Here is a 26,333-nt window from a genome sequence, read left to right on the forward strand (position 1 = left end):
TTTTGGTGAGCAGAAATGTTTAAGTTTGTTACAGTCCAGTTCATCAAATTTTTTCTTTTATGATTAGTGATTTTGGGGTTTTCTCTAAAAAAATATTTGCCTACACCCAAGATCTTGAAAGATATTTTCCAGCATTTTCTCTGGAAACTTTATATAAAGTTTTAGCATTTATCTTTAGGGTTGTGATCATCTTGAATTTTTTCCATATGTGGTATGAGGTAAGAGCCAAGGATGATTATTTTTTTTCTTCTATTTGTTTTTTGGTTTTTCCAGCACTGTTTGTTGAAAAGACTTTTCATTCCCCCATTGAATTGCCTTGGCACCTTTGTTGACAATCAGTTGTCCTTATAAGTTTGTATCTATTTTTGGACTTTCTCTTCTGTTTCATTTATCTGCTTGTTTATCCTTATGCCATTATCATACTGTCCTGATTTTTGTATCTTTATAGCAAGTTTTGAAATCGGTTTTTCAACTTTATTCCTCCTGGGATTTTTTGTTTGTTTGGGATTGCACTTAATCTCTATGGATGTTTAAGGGAGATAGGACATCTCAAACTTACTGAGACTTCCCCATAAATGAACATGAACTTCTCCATTTATGTAGCTTTAATTTTTCTCAGTGTTTTGTAACTTTGGGTAGAAGTTTTGTATATATGTGTGTTGTTAAATTTATTCCTAAATACCTTATTTTTTGATGCTATTGTGAGTAGAATTATTTTTAAAATTCATTTTCCAACTGTTTGTCCTAATATATAGAAATACAACTGAAACTGTGCTCTGTGACCTTTCTAAAGTTACTTAATGGTTTGAGTCCGTCCTTTTAAAAAAAAAATTACGTAGGGTTTTCTGCATAAATAATCTTGTCGTATGCAAATAAGGACAACTTACTTTATCCTTTCCGGTCTGTATGCTTTTATTTTTGTCTTTACTGGATTAGCTAGCATCTCCAATAAAGTATTGAATAGAGGTAATGAGAGGGTACATACTTGTCTTTTTTCCAATCTTAGGGGGAAAACAAAAGCAGTCAGTATTTCACCATTGACTATTTTTATAGATACCCTTTATTAGATTGAGAATGGTCCCTTCTATTCATAGTTTATTGAGAGTTTTTATTATGAAGGGTGGTTAGATTTTGCCAGATGTTTTTTCTGCATTTATTGAGATCGTATGGTTTTCCTGATTTCACATGTTAAACCAACACTGTATTCCTGAGATAAACCCCACTTGGCCGTGATATATTATCTTCTTCACGTGTTGCTGACTTTGATCTGTTAATGTTTTATGAAAAATTTTTACGTGTACTTTCATGAGGGATATTGGTTGTAGTTTTCTTGTAATATGTGTCTTTGGTATTTCTTTAAATTTTTTATGGAATTTGCTGGTGAAATTATCTGGACCTAGAGTTTCCCTTATGGAAAGGTTTTTGGTTACAAATTTAATTTTGAAAATAGATATAGAGCGACCAAGAGTTTCTTTTCATGTCAGTTTTGGTAAGCTCCATTTTTCAAGGAATTTTTTATTCTGTCCAAAGTGTCAAATACATTGGCATAAAGCTATTCATAAAACTGCCTTATTATTCTTTTAATGTCTGTAGACTTTCTGATGATACCACATTGTGCATTCCTGATTTTGGTAATTTGTATTTTTTCTCATTTTTCTTGATCAGTCTTGCAAGGAATTATCATGGGTTTTGTTTTTTCTTTTAACTTTCGCTTTGTCAGTTTTCTTACTGTATATTTTTCTTACATTGATTCGAACTCTTTATTTTCTACCTCTTTCTACTTACTTTGGCTGTTTGCCTTCCTTTTTTTTTTTTTTTTTAACCTTAAGATGGAAGCACAAATCACCCACTTTTTTTCACCCATTTTTTTTTAAGTTTATTTATTGTTTTAGCAATCTGTACACCCAGCGTGGGGCTTGAACTCACAGCCCTAAGATCAAGGGTCACATGTTCATCCAACTGAGCCAACCAGGTGTGCCCACCCCTTCTTTTGTTGTTGTTGGTAAATTATCAATTTTAAATCTTTCCCTTGTGAAAATTTTAAGCTATAAGGTTTCCCTTTCCTTTAGCTTTATCCCACAAATTCTGACATGCTGTGTTTTTATTATTCAACTAAAAATACATTCTAACTTCCCTTGTGACTTCTTCCTTGACCTGTGGTTTCTTTAGAAATGTTATTTGATGTTCAAATAGGAATTTTCTTGATACTTTATTTTTTTTAATTACTAATTTAATTCCATTTTGGCTAGAAAACACCTTATATAACTTCAGTTTTTGAAATGTATTGACATGTTTTACAGCCGAATATATGTGGTCTATTTTGGTGAACCTTCCACGTGCACTTTATTTTTTCCCATGTGCACTTTAAAAAAATATTAATACTACAGTTGTTGGAGATAGTGTTCTATAAATGTCTATGAGGACAAGTTGGTTGGTAGTCATCTTCAAAGCTCCTGTATCCTTACAGGTTTTTGTTTGTTATTGGTTTTCTTTGTTTCTTTTTTGATGGTTGTTTCTATTTTACTGGACTGATTACATTTCACCATCTGAGACTAAAGCTAACATAGGACTAAGAATGTAGAATAGGAAAGGGGGAGAAGCCATCCACAAATTTGAGTCACCTAGAGAGGTCCATAAATCTTTGTGTTGGAATCGAAGGAAGAACCTGTTCAGAGCTGAAGGGAGGTCCTTGGTTTCTAACAAAAATCTCCGAAAGGCTCTATTAATACAAGGGGGTCAGTTCATGGAAAAACTTTGAATTGCACAAAACCCCATTAGGCAGGAGAAATGGGCAGGATGGGACATGGGCTGTGGGGACAGCCGGTCTGCAGGTGGGATGGCTGGACTGGAGGCCACGGCTCAGGCCCAGGATCTGTAGGTAGGAGCAGGCTGGAAGAGAACTGTAGAGACAGAGGTTAGTGTGTTCACTCAAAGCCCTGGCTTTCCAGTCAGTATCTAGGATGCAGATGCTTTCCTCAGACAAGGTGTTTGTTTTTTAAAGATTTTATTTATTTATTTGAGGGGGAGAGAGAGAGATAGTGAGAGAGAGCACAAGCAGAGGGGGAGAGGGAGAAGCAGGCTCCCCACTGAGCAGGGAGCCCAATGCGGGGCTCGATCCCGGGAGCCTGGGATCATGACCTGAGCCAAAGGCAGACACTCAGCCAACTGAGCCACCCAGGCGCCCCCCCCTTACAGTTTTTTTTTTTTTTTTTTTTGTCTACTTGTTCTAGAGAGAAGTGTTAAAATTCTCTAGCTATGATTATGGATTTGTCTATTTTTCCTGGTAATACTCTCAGTTTTACTTCATATGTTTGGAGCCTCTTTTATTTGGTCCATGTGGAGTTAGGATTGTTGTGTTTTCTCATGAATTATCCCTTTTTATCATTTTGAAATGAACCTCCTTATTTTTGGTAATACTTCGGTATTACCGAAGGTAATAAAATAACCTCACGAGCTTTTTTTTTGTATTTACAGTTTATGTGGTTTACCTTTCCCACTCTGTCTTCATATTTAATAAAGTTTGCCTCCTGTAAACAGCATATAGCTATGTCTTAATTTTTTATCCCGTCTGACAATCTCTGCTTTTTTTTCTGCTTTTTTTTTTTTTAATATTTATTTATTTGAGAGACAGAGACTGAGCAGGTGAGTGTATGGGAGGGGGGGTTGGGAAGGGTAGAGAGAGAGGGAGAGACTCTCCCAGACAGTCTCCACACCAAGTGTGGAGCCCAGCTCAGGGCCTGATCCCACAACACCAAGATCACAACCCGAGCCAAATCTGAGTCAGACGCTCAACTGACTGCACCACTCTGGCATTCCTGACAATCTCTGCTTTTAAATTAGAGTGTGTGGTTCATTTATATTTAATGTAATTGTTGGTGTGGTTGGGCTGAAGCCTGCATCTATTTTTTTGTTTCTCTGTTTCTCCTTTTCTGCCCTGTTCATTTAGAATCTTTTACTATTACATTTTTTTTCTGCATTGACTTCTTAGCTCCGTACCTTTTGTATTTTTTTGTCATTCTAGGAATTACAGTACACATTGTTTTTGTTTTTTTTTAAAGATTTTATTTTTTTAATTTATTCGACAGAGATAGAGACAGCCAGCGAGAGAGGGAACACAAGCAGGGGGAGTGGGAGAGGAAGAAGCAGGCTCATAGCGGAGGAGCCTGATGTGGGGCTCGATCCCAGAACGCTGGGACCACGCCCTGAGCCGAAGGCAGACACTTAACCGCTGTGCCACCCAGGCGCCCCTACAGTACACATTGTTAACTTATTACAGTTCTATTCAGTTCTGTTGTACCACTTCGTGTTAAATGTAAGAACATAAAAACAGTAAAATTGTTTCCTCTCCATCATTGATGGCATTTGTTGTCATATATTTTTGCCTGTGTAATTTTTGCTTTAAACAGAATTCTTTTTTAAAAATTAAGAGATTAAAAAAAGTCTTTTATATTTACCCACATACTTTCCATATCTAATATTCTTTGTTTCTTCCTGCAGATGTGAGTTTTCATCTGTATGCTTTTACCCTTTAGCATTTTTATACTATAAGTCAGCAGGAGATAAATTATCTCAGCTTTTGTTTATGGTTATTTCACTCTCGCTCTCATTTTTTAAAAAATTTTTAAAGATTTGTCAGAGAGAGGGGGAGAGAGAGCACAAGCAGGGGGAGTGACAGGCAGAGGGGGAGGGAGAAGTAGGCTCCCACTGAGCAAGGAGGCCAATGGTGGGACTCGATCCCAGGACCCTGGGATTGTGACCTGAGCTGAAGGCAGACGCTTAACCAACTGAACCACCCATGTGCCCTCTCGCTCTTTTTTAAAGGACATTTTCCTGGATATAGAACAATGAGTTTTTCCACCCCTCATTCCTGAGTCTGGTTTTTTTTTTCTTTCATTTTTTTTAAGATTTTATTTATAAGAGAAAGAGCATGAGCAGGGGAGAGGGGCAGAGGGAGAGGGAGAAGCAGACTCCCCACTGAACAGGGAGCTCGATGTGGGGCTTGGCTCTCCCAGCATAACCTGAGCCGAAGGCAGACCCTTAACCATCTGAGCCACCCAGAAGCCCCTCCCAAGTCTTTTAAAGACATTCTTCCCTTGTCTTCTGGTCTCCGTTATTTCTGGTATAAAGGCACCTATCATTTATATTGTTCTTCCCCTAAATGTAATCTGTCTCTCTTCTTTTGCTTTTAAGATGTTTTTATTCATCTTTGGTTTTTCAACAGCTTGGAGTGTGATGTGTTTAAAGTGTAGTGTTCTTGTGTTTATCCTGCTTGGGGTTAGTTGAGCTTCTTGAATCTGAGGTGTTCCCCCCACCATAACCAAATTATAAAAGTCTTTTACTATTATTTCTTTAAATAATTTATCTGCCCTGGGGCACCTGGGTGGCTCAGTCGGTTAAGTGTCTGACTCTTGATTTCGGCTCAGGGTCATGATATCGGACTCCATGCTGGACATGGAGCCTGCTTATGGTTCTCTTCCTCCCTCTGCAGCCCCCGCCAGGTACATGCACGCGCTCTCTCTAAGGAAAAAACAACAACCATCTGCCCCTATATCCTCTCTTCTCTCCTTCTTAGACTCTAATTACACTATGTTAAACCAGGTGATATTGTCCCACAGGTCACTGAGGCTCTGTTTATTTTTTTTCTATTTTTCTTTCCATTTTTCAGATTGGATAGTTTCTATTGATCTTTCAGTAGAAAGTCTTCAGTGATCTATATCCTTCAGTTTCTTATTTGTAACTCATCCAGTGATTTTTCTCCTTCAGGTATGGTTCTTTTCAGTTCTGGAATTTTTTTTTCCCAATTATAAAACATATATAACATAAAACCATTTTAGTCATTTTCAAGTGTATTGTGTATTCAGTGGCATTGGGTGTTATGCAGCCATCACCACTATGCATTTCCAGAGTTTTTCATCATCCCAAACAGAAGTTCTGTATCCAGTAAACACTAACTTTCCATTTCTATCTATTCCCAGCCCTGAGAACCTCTAAACTATTTTCTGTCTCTGAATTTGCCTATTCTGGGTAGCTCATATATGTGGAATTGGGTGATAGTACACCTTTTGTGTCTGGCTTATTTTACTTAGCATAACGTTTTCAAGGTTTATCTACGTCATAGCCTGTATCAGAATTTCATCCCTTTTTGTGACTGAATAATACTCAGTTGTATGGATATACCACAATTTATTCGTCCGTATGTTGGTGGACACCAGTTGTTTCTACCTTTTAGCTATTTTGGATAATGCTGCTGTGAACTTCGGTGGACATACATCTGTTTGAGTCTCTGCTTTTAATCCGTTTGGTTGTATACCTGCAAGCAGAATTACTAAATCAGATGCTAATTCTGTGTTTACTTTTTGAGGAATCACCAAATCATTTGGTTCTTTTTTGTAGTTTCTATTTCTCTGCTAAGATTCCCTGTCTGGTAACTAATTTGTTCATCCTTCATTTAAGTACACAGACTTACTATTTTTTTAAGTGTTTGCTGATTCCAACATTTGGGTCATTGTTTCAGTTGACAGCTGTTTTTCCTTTAAAGGGTTTTGCATTTTATTCTGGTAGGCAGTGGTTGCTGTCTATTCTGGTGATTCCTGTTGATCCTAGTGAGTGTGGCTCTATTCTTTCTTCATGTGGGTTTTGTGTGTGTGTGTGTGTGTGTGCGCGCGCGCGTGTGTGTATGTGTGTGTGTTTTAAATTTTAATTTTATTTATTTATTTATTTATTTATTTATTTATTTATTTATTTATTTGAGAGAGTGAGAGAGAGAGAAAGCACGAGTGGGGTGAGAGGGAGGAGGAGAAGCAGGCTCCCCGCTGAGCAGGGAGCCTGACGCAGGGCTCGATCCCGGGACTCTGAGATCGTGACGCGAGCCGAAGGCAGACACTCAACTGACTGAGCCACCCAGGCGCCCCTAAGATTTTATTTTTTAAGTGATCTCTACACCCGGCGCAGTGCTTGAACTTACAACCCTGAAATCAAGAGTTGCATGCTCTACCAGGCAACCCATGTGTGGTCTTTTTTGACTTTTGTCTTCAGAGTTAGGGCATGGCGCTTATTCCTGAGGCACAACCTTTCTGAATTCTGGGGTTCTCAGCAAAGTCTCTTCATTCAGACTGGGCCAGAATCCCATCTTCTAGCCCTTTCCAGCCTCTGGTAATCTCCATCCAGCAGTCAGCCCTGAAGAGGCCACACTGCTAGGCCTCACAGAACCTGCCTGTACGGCCTTACCTGAGCACCGGGCAGACTCACATAGAATTCTGGGTACTGCTCTTGTGGAGTGTGCAAGGTGTGTGTGAGCGTGCCTCTGAGGCAGGGCGAGGGCTCTACGTGCCCAGGTTCAGGAAGGTGACAGGTGTCTCTACAGCCCTTCCCCTGCAGTCTTAAAGTCCAGTCTCTGCCTCAACTCAGTGAGACTGTCCTGTCCTCCTTCCCCCGCCCCCAGTGTTCAGAAGGTGCCCTCAGGCAGAAAGCTTGGGCAGACAGAGGGCTCACCTTACTCGTTTCTCAATTCTAAGGATGACAGTCTATGTTGCCTCTTGTCCAGGGCCTGAAAACAGTTCCCGCATATATACTGTCCCATGGTTTTGCCAACACACAGCTCCTAGTGGCTGTTGACCAGTTGTCCAGGCGCTGCTTTTGCAGGCCTCCGCGTCCTTATGCTGAGTGCGGAGGCTTGGCAGAGCTGACAGCAGTGGTTCTCAACCCTGTCTCCCTGCCTGCCTCACATGGAACACTTGTTTAAATACTGTTTCCTGGGGCCCACTTGAGACCTGCTCAGTCAGCCCTGGAGACCTGGCCTCTGTTTTTAACCGCTTCCCCCAAGGATTTGTATAGCAGCAACTTGGCTGGTCAGCACGGACGGGAGAGGCTTTCACTACTGATCATTGAGCACTGTTGGTAATTCAGTGTGGAACTGAATTGATGAAGAGCCCGGGGTTCGAAGTCAATCTTATTCATACTGTGTGAATCCTTGGCTGACACCGGAAATAACTTGGAGAGTATTGGGTTGTTTGTGGGGTTTTTGGCTACTGCTGTCTGCTTTCCTTCTCTTTCCTTTCTCCCCATCTCAACTTGTTCACCTGCTAATAGCATAAGAGGAAAAACCCAATTATTTGGAACTTCTTATTCTTTTTTGTAGGGATTTTGTTTTATTTTAAGTGATTTGTTTACCTTTTTTTTTTTTTTTTTAGGGAGACATTGGAGAAGCAAGTATTTGCTATCTGGTGGCAGAAAATGTTTCAGCATCGAGAAAACCGGTTGGCGGAGAGAATGGTAAGTGGCCGTCCTTGAGGAGGGGCCTGGAATGGGCAGGACCTGCTTCAAGCTTTCCACTCACTGCCTCCTCTGCTCAGGACACCGCCCAGAGCCCAGACCCACACTGAGGAATGTCCTGCCTGTGACCAGGACTCATGAGGCAGGGCAGGGCCTGGGGCATCTGTTGACTTTGTCAGTGGACTTTCCATATGGCTTCTGGGCCAGGGCGGCTTGTTAACGCCCATTTCTTTTGCCTTGGTCAGTACTTATGCCCTGTAGATTCTTCCTGGCTTCTGTACCCCCAGCTGCTTGACCCCCTCTGTCCTCTCCCCGCCATCCTGCCCCAGGCCATCCTTCACTCCGAGCGGCAGCTCCTGCAGAGGTCTTGGTCCACGTGGCACCGGCAGGCAGCAGCACGTCACCGGGAACGGCAGTGCACAGCAGCGGCCTGGGCCCACCACCGCCACCACCAGCTCAGGAGGGCTTTCTGCATCTGGAGGGACAGTGCCCGAGGGCTCAGAAGAGAGTGAGGGGGTGCTTCTGCCCCAGCTGCTCCCCCTCTCAGGCCAGCTTTGACCATAGTGGTAGCACCCTTAGCTCTGAGTGCCCCTTGGAGGGTCATGTTAGCCTAGACTCTGGTTTTAGGTTCCAGAAAGTCTGCCTGATACAGTCTACACAAAATCAGGGCTGTAGTGAGAGGATCCTGGGGTACCTCATGGAGCTCCCAGCCTCCAGAACTTGACTAGGGACAGACATGTTCCATGGATCCTACCCATGGGATGCACCCTGCTCACTGGTTGGGGCCCATTCAAAGTGGCCATGGTCAGGGAATAGACTGATGAGCCCGTTGCAGGAGAGCTGAGCCCCCAGGACCAGCAGCTGTGGCCCAGGGGCAGGTTGTGGCCATTGTTACCACACCATGTGGTTGGAGAGACGGCGGGGCAGGCAGCCCACACGGGCACTGCAGACACTGTCCTGCTTTAGTGCCTTTCTGTATCCACTTTGTGCTGTGAGGATCTCCCCCACTCTCAAATTCTGGCCGCATTTAATCTCCTGAGTTGCCAGCACATGAATGCACTTCAGGGTACTGGAGTCCTGTCAGGTTGGCTGAGAGAATTTGATTAGATGCTCACTTTCCCGAGGGAAGAGCCCAAATCCTTCGACAGCTCTTCAGAGAAGGTGTTTTTTTGTTTTGTTTTGTTTTAAGATATTATTTATTTGACAGAGTGAGCCAGAAAGAGAGCACACAAGCAGGAGCAGAGAGAGAGGGAAAAGCAGACTCCCCTGCTGAGCAGGGAGCCCAACCCAGGGCCCCATCCCAGGACCCTGGGACGTGACCTTGAGCCAAAGGCAGCCGCTTAACTGGCTGAGCCTCCCAGGCGCCCCCAGAGGCCTTGATAACTCCCTGTCCACCAACTTAAGTACCACTAGGCAGGGGCCAGGCCGTGCGGGCGCCCATCGAAAGGAACCTGGCCGGTGCAGGCTGCCTGCTGACTCGAGCCCTCCCCGCAGGCAGACGGGCCTCGTGCTGGCTGCAGAGTTCCACTGGGCGCGGCTCCGGCACCGGGCCTGGGACAGGTGGAGGGAGGTGAGACTGGCGCGGAAGCCTCCCGTGCGGGTGTGGGCGGGGGAGCCGTGACTCCAGCGACGCCCTCTCCAGCCCCTCGGCAGCCACCTGCCCGAGCGTGGGAGACCGACAGGCTGGGCGACAGAGGAGCAAGCGCTGGCCTGGTCTTGTGAGGTGATTGGCTCAGAGTCCCGTGTTCTTCTGGTTCTTGTCTGAACTCACTGAACCTAAAATTCCTGGTCTAGCTGTTTGCCCGCATCCATTCAGGGTAGAAAGTGTTTCAGCGGCCGCCATTGCTGGAGCGTTTGCCCTAAGCCAGGCACTTGAGCCGTGTGAGCCCCCCCCCCCCCTGAGATACCTATGCGTAGATGAGCCCTGGGGGGGAGTACCCCACGGTGGAAGCTGGAGGCGCGGCTGAGCGCCCCCCGGGCCGCGGCCCTCCCTTCTGTCCGCAGGGCCTGGCCCTGCGCGCTGCCGAGCGGCGGAAGCTGACGCGCGCCCTCCTGCACCAGCGGCGCGCCTCGCTCGGCCGGGCGCTGCGGACCTGGCTGGTACGGGCTGCCGCCGGCCTCCGCGCCTCTCCTCGCCCCGGGCGGGGGGGAGGGGGTTGTGTCCTTTCCGGTTCTCCCTGCCCCTCCCGGAGCGAGTCCTTCCCCGAGCCTCACGGGGAGCACGTGCCCCGCACGGTGGGTGTCGCCGCCGGCCGCGGGCATGGCTCTTCCATCCTTGCTCAGCAAAGGGCCCCGTGCAGGAGTCCGGGGCTCGGCTTCCTAGGTGAGGACTTGCCGAGACCGCCCTCTCCCTGTGGTCCGGGCGCTCGGCTCTGTCCCGCCGGCGTGAGCGCGCTGGGCGTCGGCGCCCGTGGGCCGAGCGGGGACGGGGGTCGGGCACGGCCGGCGCCGCCAGCCTCTCGGTCTCCTGCAGGCGTACCAGAGCCAGGTGCGGAGCATCCTCCAGGAGGCGGCGGCCAGGGAGCGGCGGCACAGGCGGCGGCGGCTGCGGTGAGTCCCCGGGCACCTGCGGGCCCTTCGGCAGCAAGCAGCCTGGCGTGGTTCACCTCGTGTCTCGCAGCCGCTGTGTGCGTGGGGCCTTGAGGCAGCTGTCAGCTGGACATCTGCGAGAGCTGGCCCTCGTCTTCTCTCAACCCTGGACCCTCCCCAGCAAGCTTTGGTATCTCCCCCTCCAGAGCTGCAGGGACCCCCTTTGTCTCAGCCCCCAGTCACTTGCCTCCCCGCCGCTTGGCTTTCCAGGCCTTTCACTGATTCCAGAGACATCTCTCACAGCCTTGGAGGTCATGCGCTCTCTCAGCTCCAGCCCCATCATGAGCCCGTCCCCCAGCTTGTGCTAAACCAAGCTCTCACTCTCTCCTTCCCGGCAGGCCTCCCTCGTTCCGTCTCTTCCTCCCCCTGGATTTGTTCAGCACGTTGTATCCCTGGCTGCCTGTGGGTAGTGGGCCTTGTGGACTCAACACCTCCACCCTCCTTCAGGGAAGTGTCCGTCCAGCTCCTCAGAGGGAGTAAGACAGACAGAGTGACGGAGCTAACTCCGCAGCAAGCACGGTGCTGGGGCTCCGGTGGCCTTCCGCTACCTTCCATCTCTCTGTGCCTCGCTGTGGCTGGATGCACCTGTACCGTCACTACCTGGTCACCGCTTTGTGCCCTCAGCACATGCATGCGCAAGGACCTGGTATTTGGTCTTGTTCGCCGTGGTGCCCCCGGTGCTCCCCTGGTGCCCGGCACAGAGCAGGTGCTCACCAGCCGTGAGCGGAGTGTCTGTGTCGGCATGACCCTGCCCATTGGTGAGACATATTCTTAGGTACAAGGAGTCCATCCTGGATTGAGGAGTGGTCTGAAGCACCTGGAATGACTCACAGAAACCTCCCACCATCTCTCCGCACTGGTGTCACCCCTATCTCTCCGGCCTGTGTTCCTGCAGGAGCGTGTTCCGTCGCTGGAGAGAGAACACCCTGGCCCGTGTGAATGAAGCCAAGCAAACCTCCCGAGCAAGCGCTCACTACCGGCGAACCTTGTGTTCCAAGGTGAGGCATGGGGAGACCAGCCGGTCGCCCAGGAGGGTTTGGGACCTTGCTCCTGCAAGGGGGTGGCCCCAAAGCTAGGCACTGAACAAGGAACCCAGGACGTGGGCTTACTCACCCCCCTCCATGCACACATACAGCCGTGTGAGCACTCGAGTTTTATTTACTTTTTTACTGGATTATGAACCAATATCCATTAAAACAAAAACATAGCAAACTGGTTCTTAGCAGAACCAATATTTCCTACACATGCGGAATTTTCCACTGGGACAAACTAAGTCAGCGTGCACCTCTGTCTCTTCATCTGTCAGAGGATGCTCATCGTGGCTGGTTTTGTGGCTGCAGAGGCTTTCTGGAAAGCGTAGGGCACCCCAGGAACGTGAGATTGTTGGTCATCATCAGTGGGAAGTGGCCCCCAAATGCCACGCGGTGGGGCCTGTCCTACGTGCTGGAGGAGGGAGGGCGTGCCAGCACACGACCGTGGGAGGAAGGCGTGTTACGCAACAGGGGGACTCAGAAATGAAGGGACAGGAGTGGTCCCTGCGCCAGGGGCTGTTTCAGAAAAAAGCATTTTGCCAGGAGCTCTGAACAGCAGTGGCTCTCCTGCTGGAAGGCTGGGGAAGACTGGTCCTGACAACTCGGAAGCCTCCCGAGGGTGAGGAACCGTGACAAAGTCAAGGCCTCGTCTGTTGTCAGACAGCTCTGAGGCCAGCCCTGGAAGGAGGGTCCGGACTCGGCTTGGCTTCAGGGCTCGGAAGGGAGGCCTTTTTGGAGGGAATGGAGTCTGTGCCTGAGGAACCGGGAAGCAGGCAAGCCTGGCTGCCTGACTTCTTTTTCAAGGGCTCTCTTGGTGTGATTTCGGGTGTCTCAGTCAGAAAGGCTGCACGTATATAACGTACAGCTTCGTTTAACACGTAGTAATGGACAAAAGCCCAGGTGATGCCTTGACTTCTTGATGGCGTGCTTGGAAGGTTAACTCCTTCTATAGAACAGTCCGTCGCCTGAGATACTGGGCTTCCTGTGGGGACTGGAGGCTTGGTCCGTCGCCTGGGGTCTGTGCGGCTGCTGGCATTTTCCAGAATGTGTGTGAGTGCCGTGTCCCCGCCTGGGCTTGTTCTGAGAGGAGCTGCCTGCAGAGCTGGGCGTCCCGGAAAGTCAGGCTGTGCCCTGCGTCTGCCCCTTAGGTCCTGGTGCAGTGGCGGGAGGTGGCATCCGTGCAGATATACTACCGACAGCAGGAGGACTGTGCCATCAAGGAGGCCCAGAAGGTGCTGGATAGAGGTAAGCGGCGTTCCTGGCAGCTGGGGAGAGGACTGGGAAGGACACAGAACGGTCTTGTGTTCCATTTGCTCCCCCTCTGTCTTTGTATTCTTCTCACGCGTGAGTTTCCTGTTGCTAAAATAACAGTACCGAGGACTGGGAGGTTTCCACCAACAGAAAATTGTTCTCTTGGCGTTCTGGAGGCCACGTCCGAAGCCAGGGTGTCGGCAGGGCCGTGACTCCTGTGCAGGCTGGAGGGGAGAATCCTCCCTTGCCTCTTCCAGCCTCCGACAGCCCCAGCAGTCCTTAGTGTTTCTGGGCTTGCGGACCTATCCCTGCAGCCTCGGCCTTTGTGGGCACAGGGGCTGTCTTGCCTGCGTCTGTGTCTCTCTTACAAGGACGCCAGTCCTCCTGGATTAAGGGCCTGCCCTACTCCGGGATGGTGTCAGCTGATTGCACTGTCTTGCCAATTCCCATCAGTTCTGAGGTTCGGGATGAGGTTCCGGGTTTGGGAGGGGGTAACTGTTCAACCCAGCAAGCACGTCACAGCTTTCTCTTCCCAGTCAGTTGCCAACCAGTTGGTGTTCAGATGCAAGACTGAGGCTTAATATCTGATTCTTAAGGAGTCAGGGGTGGGGTGGTTTTGATAGGAAAGCCCTTCCAGGGGCCCCTACTCCTCAGCTCAGCCCCATCACGCGGGGTCCGCCTCCTTGGGTAGCCAGGCCCTTGTGCGTTCGGGGGCGGTCTGACTCCCTGCTATACAGACAGCCTGGGGAAGACGGTCCAGACAGGAGCAGAGGTGAGATGCAGGGAGACTGAGGCCCGTAGCCCTGCAGTAGGGACATGAGGGGACAGCCAGTGGTTAGAATAAGTGGAAATACAACTGGAAATGAAAACAAACAGTAATGGTTTAAATCAGACCATAGGGAAAACAGATCAAGTTATTAGTTTGTTCCCGGACAAAAAATGATCAGCTTTGGTTTGGTTCTGACTGTGGTGTTTATGGGGATAAACACACATCTCTGCTTTGCTCCGGACGGAACCCTGGGGTCAGACATCCTCACCTACTCCACCCCTGGTGGTCTTCGTGTCCTCAAGCTGCCCCCCATCCCAGAAACCAGCGCTGTGTTTCCAGTTCACTCCCAAGAAAGAAGCTGAGGGGTTCCGCCCATTCCGTGGCCTCTGTTTGGACAGAGCTTTGGCATCCAGCGCTGCAGAGGCCTTGCCAGTGGGGGTCAGGCGGCCACGGCGGGTGTTAGGGGTGACAGGCGCGGGGTGCAGCCTGGAGCTGCTTCTCTCTGCGGGACCAAGGGGCAGGCAGCTTTCCGCAGGAGGCAGTGGCAGCACATGGTGGGCCCTGGGATTGCCATGTCCAGGACAGGTAGTACAAAGGATTTGGGAGACCATGTGACAAGACGCTGTGTTCTCAGCACATAGCAATGCGCACTCAGTACCCGTGGAACCATTTCTGGGCTTAGTTAAGGCCTCGTGTCTCAGGCACATCTTGGCAGCCCAGGGGTGGGGCTGGGTGCTGGAGGAGGACGAGCTCAGGGTGACGTGTTGTAAGACACATTCAGCAGAGTGCCTGGTACAGGCAGGGTCAGATGCTGGCTGTGCGGTCCAGCAAGGCCTCTCTGAGCCTCAGTTTCTCCATCTGTAAAATGGGAATAATAGTACCTGCCTCTTGGGGTTGTCATAAGGATCCAGTGAGATGAACACACTTGAAGCAGTATCCAGAAAGTATCAGCGCTTGGTTCTAGGCTTCACCTCCAGTCGTGCAAACCTGCCCTCCCTGCCCCCTCCAGCAGGTCCCGGAGGACACCCCATCTTGGCATCAGTGCCCTGGTACCAACCTGCTTCTGTTGTCTCGAAAAGTAACTTGTCTCAGGGCTTAAGAAAAGGGAAAAACCTAAAAGAAAATAAAACAAAAAACAGAAGAAAGTGCTTGCTCTCCCTCAGGAGAGAATCTGGTGACAGAAACAAAACGGATGCGGTAGCCTCTGCCCGCCTGCAGAGCCCCGGATATCAGACACGGCCCAGCAGACACTGCGCCTCCTCCCAGGCCTGGCTGGGGCGGCGTGGACTCTCTGAACCTTGGTTCCTCCCTGGCCAAATAGGGCCATGGCCCCCAACTCCCTCAGACAGAGGGTCTTCTCCTCCGCGTGTCTGGCAGCATCCTGCGGGCCACTCTGCAGGGGCTCTGCAGACATGTGGCCACCGTGGACAGACTGGGGGTTCTGGCAGACCCTTGGGGGTACAGCAGACCGGGTTCGGCTCCCAGGGTGCTCGCAGCCACTGAAGGTGGCCGGAGCGGCCACCGTCCCCATGTGGCAATTTCACCGAGTGTGGCCTGACACCCCACTCTACCCCCACACGACCTTTTCAGTTCTCTGAACCCTGCCCGTTGCAGATTGGTTCGCAGAAACCCTCCAAAAGAGCGAGCTCTGACTCGGATCTGCCTTAGGCTGTCTCAGGACGTGGTTTCGGCGCTGGCGGGACCGAGGCCAGAGGGCGGCCCAGCAGAGAGCCCAGCTCAGGAGGGCGGCGGCGCACCACGGCCGGCGGCTGCTGCTGCAGGCCATGGCCCGCTGGACGGCGCACCATCGGGGCTGTGTCAGGAAGCGGGTGAGGCAGGCGGCAGCTCCCCACGTGCTGCCGTGCCGGGGGCTCTGCGGCAGGAACCGTGGCCATCAGGGTGGGCGCCGGGTGATTGTGGGAAGGCTGAGGGAAGCCAGCCTCTGGGTCGGGTCTCCCCGGACAGAAGACGGCCCAGCAGAGAGACCTGGCTCATCCTGAAGCATGGGGTGTCAGAGCCGGAAGCCCTCGGCTTCATCCGAGACTCCTCTCGGGGACGGGAGGACAGTGCTCTCGGGCCCGGAGCCTCTCACCCTAAGGATGTGCCCGGGTGATTGGGACGTAGGGCCCTGACCGCTTTTAGCTGCTCTCTCCCCAGCTCCTGCAGAGGCAGGGTGCCCAGCTCCTGGCCCAGACCCGCAGCCGGGCCTGCTTCCGCCAGTGGAAACAACAGGTGGGAGCCAGCGAGAAGCCCCTTCCCCCCTACTGTCTACTGAACCCATGTTTAACTTTTTTATTATTTGTTTATTTAATCTCTACACCCAACCTGGGGCTCAAACTCATGCCCCCAAGATCAAGAGTCCCATGCTCCACTGACTGAACCAGCCAGGCGCCCCCACATTTAAAATGTTTAATTCCACCCTCTTCCCAGGGCTTCCCCAACCCCGGTCATTTCCCAGCCCTGCCCAGTTCCTTCCACCTGTGGTCTCTACAAGGCCAAGTCACTTCAGGGCTCTGTTTCTACAGTGTCACATTAAAATATACTTCAGGGTAACATCCAGAAATTAATATGAATGCATTTTAAGTCTTTGCCAAGGACTTGATGGAACACGAGGCAGGATTGCATGGTGCCCAGGACACTGCCCCCGCTTGCTCCCTTCCCCGGAGCTCTGCCTTTGTTCTTCCCAAAGGATCACTCCTTGGTCCACCACCTCACCGCCAGGCAGCGCTGGGCCCTTCCCAATGGAGGGAGGGCAGCACCTTACTAGAAAAACTAGGGTCTCGGAGTGACCAGGACCCTGTGGTCAAAGTGGCCTCCCTGAAGGCAAGACTTCCATAATCTTTTTCTGGCCCATAGCTGGTGAACAGGAGGCGGGAGCAGCAGGGCACAGCCCGGGCCCTGTGGTTTTGGTCCTTCTCACTACAGGCAAAGGTAATGGGGCCCCATCCCTGTTGTCCCTGCCTCTCCCTGGAGGACGGAGGGTTGTGGGTACAGACCCAGGCGGAGCCTTAAGCAGGGAAAACCGGGCCTCCTCTCCTCCCCTCCCTGGAGGTGTGGGCCGCGTGGCTGGGCTTTGTGCTGGAAAGGAGGAGAAAGAAGGCGCGTCTGGAGCAGGCCATGCAGGCCTACCACCGGCAGCTCCTCCAGGAGGGCGCCACACGCCTCTTGCGCTTCGCAGCCAGCATGAAGGCCTTCCGGCAGCAGCTGCATGCCCAGCAGCAGGTGCAGGTGAGGGGACCCCCACCCCTTCTCGCGGGGAGCGGGTAGGACATGGCAGGACCTGACCAGAGGCCTGTTGCAGGCGGCTCACAGTCTCCACCGTGCGGTCCATCGCTGTGCCATGCTCTGGAAACAGAAGGTTCTGGGCCAGGGCAGGGAGCCTCGGCCCCCCACATCCACCGTGCCCAGCAGGAGAGTGACATTTGACAGTCCCCTTTCCACCTGTGCTGGGGCTGGGGATGCCGCCCTGGGGACCAAGAAGCCACGAGGTCCTCATGGGCCCCGGGGAGCTCTGGGCAGCCTGTCCCTGGCTGCCGGGGACCCCCAACTCCAAGAGCTGTGAGTAGCCCGTCCCTCACCTCTTCCTCCTTGCTGCTTGCCTGGAGCAAAAACTTGGACTATACAAGGAGGGAGGTCATAGCTGAGCCGCGTGAACCCCTTTCTCCAGCAGGATCCTGTCCCTCCCGTTCTATCGGGCCCCAGCTAAAGGGACTGCAGCCTCTGTTCCTGCAGAACATGGGGGAGAGAACATGTAGTTTAAAAAAGAAAAAGAATCGGCTATAGGGCAGCCCCACACTCGTGCCCCCAGACCTGCCAGTCCCCCTGCTTTTCCCCTTCCAGCCAGGAAATGGGCTGTCTTGAGGAAACGCCAGTGTTTGTGACCTGGCCCATCCCCGCACACCGCGCTGACGCAGCTGTCGGCTCCCAGTGACCAGCACTGCCTGAGCCTGGTGGAGAGGTCACCAGCGGGGTGGGCGACTGGCCTGGGCCTCAGTCTGCTCTGCTGCCCTTGCCACCAGACCCTGACAGGGCCTGACCCTCGTGAGCCTGCTCCCCCTCTGATGTGGGAGGAGCACCTGTGGCACTGGGTGGCTGCAGAGGTCAAAGAAAATGAGGCGGGTGAGGCATCCCCAGGGCATCAGGCTCACTTCACTGGAATCACGGGAAGTACTATGTGGCCCAGGCCCAGTCCAGCTCACCTGCTGACCTCGGGCCAGGGCCTTGCCTTCTCTGGCCCCTGCTTTCCCTGTGATTGGAGGGGTCAGACTGGATGCCCCAGGCAGCCGAGAGAAACAGGCCTGTGTTTCTTCCCAGCAATGCTGCCCGCTTGGCAAGAAAGCAGCCTCGACGCCCACATTTCCTGCTGGAGCCCGTGCCGAGCCAGAGGCCCCTGGGGTGTGGCACCCTCGGGGGGAAAGGGTACGTTGTATGGTCCTAGGGTGGGCGGCCTCCTTTTCTTCCTGCTCCTCAGGAGGGTACCACAGCCTGACCAGCTGCTGCTGTCCCTCTGCTTAGGCCTGAGGCACCGCGGGAGTGTGACCCAGGCGTGGCCCAGCCAGCAGGCCCTGCCCTGACGAGGCCTTCCCTGCCAGTGGCCTGGACAGCACTGGTTCCAAGCAACCCCCTGCCCCAGCCCGGGGCCCTGCCAAGTCACCCTGGCCCGAAGCTGCCCCCCATGTTGAATACAGGCCCAAAGTTGCTGCCCCCTTCATCCTTCATGCCACGTGGGGTGGAAGCACCTGCCAGGGTAAGTCCTCCTGGTCACCTGGGGTCTCATTCTTTGGTCTGGCCTTCGGTGCTCTTCCTCACACACTCGGTGCTGTAGGCACAGCTGTGCTCACAGCTTCCAGAGCACTCCCAGCTCAGGAAGACGCAGGGAGGCCGCTCGTGCCTTCACCAAGTGCAGGTGCCCCTGTCCTAGGGACACATGGGGAAAGGCTGCTGAGGCCCTAGCTTGTGAAGCTTATGTCCCAGAGGTGGAGACCAAAGAGCCCTGGACATACACAGATGAAGACATTGCAGACCATGGAGGGTCCTGCAGGCCCTGGGGAAGCATCTGGATTTTAAGAAAAATAGAAAGTGGGGGGGGTGGTTGGCAGCTGTGATCCCATGGGCCAGAAGGTGCCGGGAGCCAGGATTAGGTGGTGGCTGCAGCTGTGGGCAGAGCCCATCGTGGGAGGCAAACTAGGCAGGACCTGCTCTGATGGGTTTGATAAGGGTGAGGAAGGAATCCAGGAGGGCTCTTGGGTTTCTGGCTTGAATAACTCCAGGGAATAATGAGTTCTTTACTGATAGAGGGAAAATGGGGGGTTGGGGGAGAGGCCTGTTTGGGGTAAAGCCTGAAGAGTCGGTCTAAACCCCTGGGAACCAAAGAGGTAGCCTGGGAGGAAGGGGGCAGTGGCTCCTCGGGGCATATGACAGCCGGGTGAAGGAGTCTGGGCAGGGACAGCAAGGGGTTGCGAGAAGGCACGAGTGCTCAGTAATAGAGGAGACAGCGGCAAGGTTGGGTCACCCTAAGAGTTGGTGCCCAGAGAGAGCTGGTCGATGGTCACCACAGGACATAGTCACCAGAAGGGAATGGAGGGTTGTGACCCTCCAAGGTGGTCAGACCAGGACAATTGTCCTTGACCACATTGCCTCACTGAAGTGCAGGGGCACAGCTCAGAGCAGGGTGGGGTAAAACAGCTGCTCGGGGAGGTGCTGAGCCAGGCCCTGGGGCAGGGGTGGGACTGGACTGCAGATGTGGGGTGGTCCTTGGGCTGCCTGTGGGACTTCCTCATGTCAGGTCTGAAGAAAGGCACGGGGCCAGGCCTGGACTGGGTGAGCTGGTCAAGTCCAAGGCCTCACCTTCCCACACCGCTGCAGTGGGTGGCCTGGGTGCCTCTCCCCCAGCCTTCCTCCCTATTTCCGTGCTCATCCACCCTCCCTTTACAGGCGTCTGCACAGCCCACCACCCCTGGGCTGACACCCCAGGCGTCGCCATCCCCAGCCCCTGTCCCTCACTCCCGCCTGCTGCTTCCTGGGGACTTCACAGGCCCTGGGCCCGGCTCCGCAACCACGGGTGTGCATCTGAGGCCCGTCAGCACTGTGGGCGCTCAGGCTGCTCCCGGTGCCTGGGATCCCTCCATTCAGCCTTGGCCGAGCCTCGAGGGTGGTCAAGATCCAGCTTGTTCTGTCACCAAAGGCCACGTGGACCTGGAGGCTGAGCTGGAGGGCATCCAGCAGCAACTGCAGGACTACCAGACCATGAAGCAGAACCTCTCGTAAGACCCAGAAAAAACCCCAGAGCTGGCTGCCAGGGTCCTTGGGGGGTGGGGAGGGGGTGGCCTGGGGCCCACCTGAGATACTTGTGGACCTGGGTGGTGGAGGCTGGCAGGGGAACAGAACCGTCCTCCCCGCCCCCCATCAGAAGTAGCAGATGTGCTGCTTCCCCACCTGGAGGCGCTGCCAAGGGCCCAGCCAGCCAGGCAGCAGGTGTCTCCCTGCGGCAGGTCCTGCCAGCGGCAAGCAAGAAGCCTGCGCCGGTGGCTGGAGCTGAGCCAGGAGGAGCCCGGGCCTGAGGACCAGGAAGCAGAGCGGCAGGTGCAGCAAGAGCTCCAGGAGGTGAGGCCCCAGGCAGCCCTGGAACAGCGCCCCCCGCCCCCGGCTTTGTCTCTGCTCAGCCTCCCCCCCCCCCCCCAGGTGGAGCGGCAGATCCAGCAGCTGGCCTCTGAGCTACAGGCCCGACGCCAGCCCCTCCATGCCTGCACCGCCCGTGTCCAGGCCCTGCGGCGGGCTCTGTGCTAGTCACTGCCCCAGGGCGGCCGCAGTCCACCTCCAGGAACAGAACGCAAAGCTGCGATGAGTTTTATTTTTTATTTCAAAATGTTGCAATTAAATGAATTACTGTTCAGAAGTCTCCCACTTTTCATACAAAAATACTGTGCTACTGATACAGTTGAAAGAGTTCAAATGGCTTCTCCTGCAGGAGAAATTCACAGCGTCCCCGGGAAACCTGAACCCTGGCCCCCACTGTCAGTGGCTCCCTAAGGACTGTGTACCTGTTACCTGGGGACAGGTGTTGTAGGCACTGACCTGCCCCCCTCCCAATACACCAAGGCTCCTCTGCCTCCAACACAAGCCCCTGAATCAATAGCAGCAACTTACCATGTTTCTGGGGGTCTGGATCTGAGGAGGGGACGAGCTCGCCCCTCCCAGGCCACCACTACCTGCCTGTCCATTCACTTTGGACCCCATTCGGGGGGGGTTCAATAATTGGTCCTGCGTATTGGAAAGAGGACTCGCCAGCTCTGGAAGGTCACGTACTGGGGCCTGTAAAGCGCCATGCCATGAGTCCCCCTCAGAAGATGCTGGTGGAGTCAAGGATGGTGTTCAGCCACAAGTGCAGAGAGACAGCTTTTCCCAAACGAGCAGGGTGGGGTGAATTGGGAACAGAAAGCAGTTGTGTTAAAGGCCACATGGCGCTGCTCTGGGGGCAGCACGGCCCAATCAGTGCAGGGGAGTCAGAGGGGGAGGCTGAAAAGCAATGAGAGCAGCAAGAACGTATATAACCACTTCTGTCTTACAACAGCAATCAAGACCAACTGAACACCCAGCCAGGAGACGCAGGGTCTCCGTTTATACAGTAGGTTAAAAAACTCTCCAAAAGGGAATTTGAGATCATCTTGGCCTGCACGTTCTTTCTCTTCAGGGTGGGAAGAGGGACGACGTAGGGCCAGGGCCGACAGGGGCTCTGACCTCATCCACACCTCGGGACGGCAGGAGCTAGTCACCCAGCTCCTGCCCGGTCGGGCCCCACAGCCCTGAGACTGTCCCCTCCCTGAACAGCCGTGGAGGCTCCCTGTAAAAGACCCTCCCGTTTCTGTTTAAAAAAGCTCCCTCGTTAGCCACCGCCAGGAAGGAGGCTCTAGAGGGAGCCCAGAGCCTCTCCGAACCGGATCTTCTGTCCCGCTTTCAGCTTGAAGTTGAAGTCCTTGGGAGCCTCAAAGATGAGCACGATGGTGGAGCCCAGGTTGAACTCGCCCAGGTGCTCGCCCTTGCGCATGGGGACGCCCTCCTTGTTGGCGTGTGTCACGAAGCTGAAGTCGTTGTAGGAGCCCTTGCTGTAGCGCGGGCTGTTCGTGTGCAGGTCCTGCAGGAGGCCCGGGGCAGAGCGTGTGGAGTCTGCTCCTGGACCCAGGACACCTCTCTGCTGCCTGTCCCCAACCCAGCCTGGAAAGGGAGCTGGGGACAGCGACTCGGCCCACAGGCCTAACCAGACAGTCCCCAATACCAGCTGTGAACAGGGACCCGGGGGCACATAGCGGAATCAGACCCCACCCAGAGGCGGCAAGGGGCAGTCACAAGCTGACACCAAGAAAGGCAGCCCTGCCCCCCTTCTCGGGGAAAGGTGGGCACTAGCCACCCCCTCAGACGCTCGTCTTCCCATCAGCACGCCCCACCCTGAGCGCCATATTCCCCAGCAGAAACAAAGTGCAGGCTGGGAGGTGAACCCCATCCCTGTCCAGCCATCTTCAGATGAGCAAGTGATGAGCACATCTGGGGTGGGGTCTGGCAGAGTAGGAGCCCAGGGCCCAGCCCCACCTCAGGGCAGTTGCTCCATAGAGCCAGGCCTTGCAAGGGACATGCCTTTCTAGAACTTACAGTCCCAGCAGATCCGGCTCCACAGGAGAAGGGGTGGGGGGACCCCAAGTGGCCCAGCCCTTGGGCCTGGCTCTGCTTACCTGGTCAAAGTAGATGCGTATGGAGCCCACGTTGGTGGCCCCCACGGCCGTCAGCGAGAAAAAGCCATGTTTCCAGTCCCCAGTCAGGACCACCCGCTCGTTGTGACAGAAGAGCTCTTTGATCCAGCGGGCCATGCCGGGGTTCACGGACATCAGGGAGCCTGTGGGGCAGGGACACTGCCATTCCCCACCCGGCAAGAGCACCAGCCTCCCAGAGCCCCACGTCCACCCATATCCATCCGAATACAGAGTGGGCTAGACCCCAGGCTACCCCTTGCTGCCCCCACCCGGCCAGACTAAAGCAGTCACCCCCCAGCCTCAGCACCTCACTCCCTTGATACCAAAAAAAGTAAGGTTCTGGCCAACCTGGGAAATGGCGCCGGTGAGAAACGGTCCAGTCAGTGGGCGAGTGGAAGCAGTGGTAGTCCCCGGGGGCCAGGTAGATGACACAGTGGTAGAGCTCGTTCCCTTCTCGAGTGACCAGCTGGTTCCTGAAGGAGCCGCAGGGGGTGGCTGCGGGAGGCAGACACGAGGACCAGGTTCTCAGACAAGCACTGAGCCCGTGCAGTCTGGACATGGGCTTCAGGGAGGCCCCAAAGCTCCATGCAGCGATTCCTGGCCCTTCCCTCCCCGACGCATTCCCGTCCCCCTCCCTGACGACCAGCCCAGCCACGCTTCCACGGGGTCGCAAGGCTGCCACCAGGCAATGACCCACCTGGTGGGAAGGGCACGTCATCTGTGGAAGTGCGTGGACCCAGGAACGACTCCAGCGAGTAGGTGACCCCCTTCACCTGCTCCACCTCGCAGTTCTTCACCTGCCCAAAGTTTAGGATCTTCCCATCTGATGGGCTGATCTGGAAGGGCCAAGAAAGGCTTGCTACTAGAGAGGAAGGGGGACTCGGGGCAGGGTCTCCACCTCCCTGGGGGCCCAGCCTGGGAGGAGTGCCCACGGGCCACCTGCGGAGACTGCTGGGACTCACTGCCAAAGGCAGGGGCAGGAATCCCATTTCTGGAGGGAGGAGTGGGGGGCAGGGCCAGGCCTCACCACGCTGTGCAAGCCACAGACAGGCCGGGCCTGCGGCTTCAGCTTGCGCCGGAAGAACTCGCTGAGGTTGCGGTAGTGGTGCAGGTCCTCCACAGCGGCCTCCTTCATGTTCACCCCGAAGGTCCAGATGTACAGGCTGTAGACGGGCCGGCGCAGCCAGTGCGGCAGCTCCACCTGGTTGAGGCGGCCCCAGGCCCGCGACAGCAGGCGCGTGGGCACCGACTTGTACAGGGCCACCTGCGGGCCACAGGCAGGCAGATGAGTGCACAGCCCCGCGTGCCACCCCCACCCCCCCGAGACCTGGGCACCCCGAGACGGCTTTGTGATGTGGTTGTTGCCCACTAGGAACCAGACTGAGCTTCCCAAACACTCTCACAAACCGAATACTGGCCGAGACTGACAGTGACTTAAACTCAGGGGTCTCAGTCACTTTATGCACCGGTCCAATAGCAAGTGCCCCACGTCCCCAAGGACAGACTGGCCATCGCAGTCTTCCTTCTTTAGGAAAGGCGGGGTGTGACCGGCTCTGCTCCCTGCACAGAGAGGCTGTGGCAGAAAGGGGCAGGAGGCCCCGGGGGCGCGGGGAAGCCTACAGCCCAAAACACGCGTTCTGGTCCAAACAACGGGAAGCACAGGGAACCCCCCACACCAGCTCTGGGACTATCGCATGCAGATGCGCGGTACCCCGGTCACCAGAGCCAATCTGCCGGGCCGCCTGGGCTCTGAGGCACTCCACTGTGAGGGCACCTGGGGCTGCTTCCCAGAAGTAGAGAGGAATCGCCCCCTGGCCTCCCCCACCACTCCCTGCTGTCTCCTGGCACCCCCAGCCAAACTCTCAGGGCCAGGCGACCTGGAGGGGGGTGCCCCTTAAAGCTCAGGTGCCGCTGCCACAGCAGGACCTGCCTCCAACTGGCAGCTGCTGCCTGTCAGCCCGACCTAGACACCAAGTCCCCCGGGTGTGAGGGCAATTTCATTCCAACTTTAAACACCTCTACAGTGTACTGAGTGGCGCCCAAAACCCTTCCCAGCTGACGCCCACCTGGTTCCCTGCTTGGGGTCAGCCTGCCCAGAGAGCCCAGGGCCAGAGAGCCAGGCGGCCCTCACCCAGCCCTGCCTGGGGATCCCAAGTCCATCCACACCCTACGGGGCCCAAACAGGCACCAGTCCTCCCGAGTCACCCTCTCGCATCCAGGCATTAATATGCATCTTTCTCAAAATCACCTCTAAGCTCTCTTCTGCCCAAACACGGGAAATCAGACACAATTTTCTGAATGCCCAGTGTGGGTTCCTTCCAGAAGCAGAGCCCCCAGATGGCACGAATGCAGGCAAGGAGAAGAGGCAGTGTACAGCAAGCCCCCGGTGTACAACCAGCCTGGCCTTCCCAACCAACTTGTCTGTCAGAATGACCATCCCGGAGGGCTCAGCACCCACACCATCGGCTCTAATCTGACAACCGTCTCCTCCGTCTCCCTGTCCTGGGTCCCAACCTTAGGCCCGCCCGTGGTGGGGAGGGGGGAGCCGGACCAGCAGCCTGTGCACACTTACCCTGCTCACGGGCCTCCATCCCACCCGGCTGAGCGGTCTGAGGGCACCGAAGGGCAGGAGGTAGTAGAGGACCGTCAGGGGCCAGGAGCGCAGTTTCAGGGCAGGTCTGGACATACAGCTCAACTGTCCCAGCCTCCGCCTCAGGGCCAGCTGGGGGAAGTGCAACCTGCAGAGCCGACGTGGTGCACGGCCGGTCAGCGGGCAGGGGCTGGAGGCCCCGCGTGACCCTCGGCGAGCTTGCCTCTCCATGGACTCGGGCAGCACCGGCCGTGGTCCCGCGAGGCAACCCCAGGCTGAGGTGGGGGCTCCGCTGCCTTTGCTCGGCAGACTCCAGCCCAGTCTCACCCACCTGCCTACCAGAGGAGGGGGACTGGGGATCGGGGGCAGCACAGGGAAGACGGGGGGCACAGCCTGCCTCACAGCCCCCTCTCCCGGGGCCAGCTCTGGCCGCAGCGGCGCCAGGAGACAGTCCGAGCTGGGCCCCAGCAGCGCAGCAGTGAGAGCTACGGCAACCGTTGCACCGCGGGCTCCTGGAAAACCGCTTCCTGGCGCCAGGCCTCGTCTCCTCCTCTGATAGATGAAGGGATTGGACCCGACAAGATCCCAAAGGAAAAGCCCCGCGAACATGCCCCTGCACACGCGCACCCCAAACGGCTAAAGCTCCATCCACCCGCCTGCTCCTTCTACAGCAGACCAGGTGCTCCAGACAGACCCAGAGGGTGGTGGGGGCAACCTCCCCACCAGCCCTCAGACCACCTCCCAGGTCTGCTGGGGCCGCGCGCCTGAGCCAGGCCCCTGCTTTCAGCAAAGGTGGTGGGTCTCTCCCCAGACCCCACCAGCCCAAATTCAGTGCATTCAGCACAGGCTCAGCCTCGTGGGGATCTGAGAGGCTGGGTGGGCCTTTCCACCAGAACCCTGGCCTCCTGAGACACAGCAGTGACACCCAAGTCCCCTGGTCTCATGCCTAGGCACTAGAAAATGCTCCTGAGGCCCAGTGCAGCCACCAGGAGACCACATTCCCGCCCACTCTGAGAAGGTTCCCAGCCCTCCGTTTCTTCATCTGCAAAGACTGCATTCAACCGGATAATCTAAGGCTCCCCTGTGCGCCT

At 54.4% G+C, this 26,333-nt stretch overlaps 2 protein-coding genes across 6 annotated transcripts in view; one reads left to right on the forward strand and one right to left on the reverse strand.

Moving 5' to 3' along the window:
* The window catches only part of SFI1 (SFI1 centrin binding protein), an 89,900-nt gene extending 69,094 nt beyond the window's left edge, over positions 1-20,806 (forward strand). Inside the window, 17 exon segments of the mRNA XM_057305897.1 lie at positions 8,190-8,271; positions 8,601-8,779; positions 9,766-9,841; positions 10,276-10,371; positions 10,745-10,821; positions 11,756-11,858; positions 13,040-13,136; positions 15,580-15,740; positions 16,069-16,143; positions 16,768-16,842; positions 16,963-17,139; positions 17,213-17,469; positions 18,226-18,330; positions 18,427-18,658; positions 19,846-20,174; positions 20,403-20,514; positions 20,593-20,806. Coding sequence (XP_057161880.1) covers positions 8,190-8,271; positions 8,601-8,779; positions 9,766-9,841; positions 10,276-10,371; positions 10,745-10,821; positions 11,756-11,858; positions 13,040-13,136; positions 15,580-15,740; positions 16,069-16,143; positions 16,768-16,842; positions 16,963-17,139; positions 17,213-17,469; positions 18,226-18,330; positions 18,427-18,658; positions 19,846-20,174; positions 20,403-20,514; positions 20,593-20,697 — 2,338 coding nt within the window. The 3' untranslated portion in view covers positions 20,698-20,806.
* The window catches only part of PISD (phosphatidylserine decarboxylase), a 42,086-nt gene continuing 36,505 nt past the window's right edge, over positions 20,753-26,333 (reverse strand). For 3 of the 5 annotated variants that reach the window (XM_026484879.4, XM_048221436.2, XM_026484878.4), the window contains exons 3-8: positions 25,225-25,390; positions 23,680-23,916; positions 23,350-23,488; positions 23,001-23,147; positions 22,635-22,795; positions 20,753-22,042 (exon numbers count right to left, since the gene is read on the reverse strand). In XM_026484879.4, coding sequence (XP_026340664.1) covers positions 21,818-22,042; positions 22,635-22,795; positions 23,001-23,147; positions 23,350-23,488; positions 23,680-23,916; positions 25,225-25,390 — 1,075 coding nt within the window. In that variant the 3' untranslated portion in view covers positions 20,753-21,817. The remainder of the gene's footprint in view (positions 22,043-22,634; positions 22,796-23,000; positions 23,148-23,349; positions 23,489-23,679; positions 23,917-25,224; positions 25,391-26,333) is intronic. The other 2 variants (XM_026484877.4, XM_057305898.1) reach the window with 1 other exon arrangement.

The sequence above is a fragment of the Ursus arctos genome, unplaced genomic scaffold (assembly GCF_023065955.2).
Source record: "Ursus arctos isolate Adak ecotype North America unplaced genomic scaffold, UrsArc2.0 scaffold_34, whole genome shotgun sequence".
Classification (NCBI taxonomy): Eukaryota; Metazoa; Chordata; class Mammalia; order Carnivora; family Ursidae; genus Ursus; species Ursus arctos.